Here is a 968-nt window from a genome sequence, read left to right on the forward strand (position 1 = left end):
GCGAAGGAGCGAGTGAAGCTTCATCTGCCGCTCCCCGCCGCTCACATTACCTCCTGAACCACCCCCCGCCAGCCCCAGCACGAGGAAAAATTGTCTTCCACGAAGCCGAAACCGGTCCCTGGTGCCAGAAAGGTTGGGGACCGCTGCCCTACACAGAAAGCAGAGTTGTAACGTTTGAAAGCAGACGAGCGAGCGTTTGTGCTCGAATCCTTACAACTCGACCTTCTTTGTAAATCCCGCGGAGGGAGGCGCTGTCGTCGGTGGGCGCTGACGCAGGCCACCTTGTCTTACAGCCACCGAGACCGCCCAGCAGCTGAAGAGGAGCGCGGGGGTGCCCTTCCATGCCAAGGGCCGGGGGCTGCTGCGGAAGATGGACACCACGAGTAAGGCCGGGCCGCTGCGGGGTCGGAGGGGAGGGCTCGCCCTTCCTCGGGAGCACAGTCGTTGAACTTTGACCTGACTGGGCCACGGGCCCTGCGGTGCTGCCGGCTCTGTTGTGTGAAATGAGGGGGGCTCTTCCGCTTACGGAGGGTCCGGAAGGCTCCGCCTGAGATGAGGAAAGACCGGGATTGGAGGGAGACGCTCAGTCTCGGTTCTCGCTCATCCTCATGGCCGTGGAGGGCATGGGCCGCCGCCTCCGCCCCAGGTCCTGCCACCTGCGGCCCCGTGCCGGCCCCAGGTTCTCCGTGGGGCGAGGGCTCTACAAGCTCAAGGCTGACCGGGCCACCGTCGTGTCGTCAGGTCTGCGCCCTCGTCCCTGCCTCGGGGCCGGAGCGCACCTCTTGCTCTCTGCCCACCCCACGCTGCCCAGGCCCAGGGCCGACCGGACAGGGCAGGTGGGTCGGTGAGAGCAGCAGCCGGGCTGCCACGGGAGCCTGAGGGGGCTCGTGGGGGTCCTCCCTGCGGGGCCCACAGCACTCAGGTGGGAGCTGCCGTCTTGGTGTCGGCCGACTCGGCACTGGGGGGGG

The 968-nt window shown here is 67.1% G+C and overlaps 1 protein-coding gene across 2 annotated transcripts in view; it reads left to right on the plus strand.

The window, feature by feature from the left end:
• NELFA (negative elongation factor complex member A) overlaps positions 1 to 968 on the plus strand; it is a 24,161-nt gene that overhangs the window by 19,092 nt on the left and 4,101 nt on the right. For both annotated transcript variants that reach the window (XM_007467868.1, XM_007467869.1), the window contains one exon: positions 294 to 383. In XM_007467868.1, coding sequence (XP_007467930.1) covers positions 294 to 383 — 90 coding nt within the window. The remainder of the gene's footprint in view (positions 1 to 293; positions 384 to 968) is intronic.

The sequence above is a fragment of the Lipotes vexillifer genome, unplaced genomic scaffold (genome assembly GCF_000442215.2).
Source record: "Lipotes vexillifer unplaced genomic scaffold, Lipotes_vexillifer_v1.1 scaffold966, whole genome shotgun sequence".
NCBI lineage: Eukaryota > Metazoa > Chordata > Mammalia > Artiodactyla > Lipotidae > Lipotes > Lipotes vexillifer.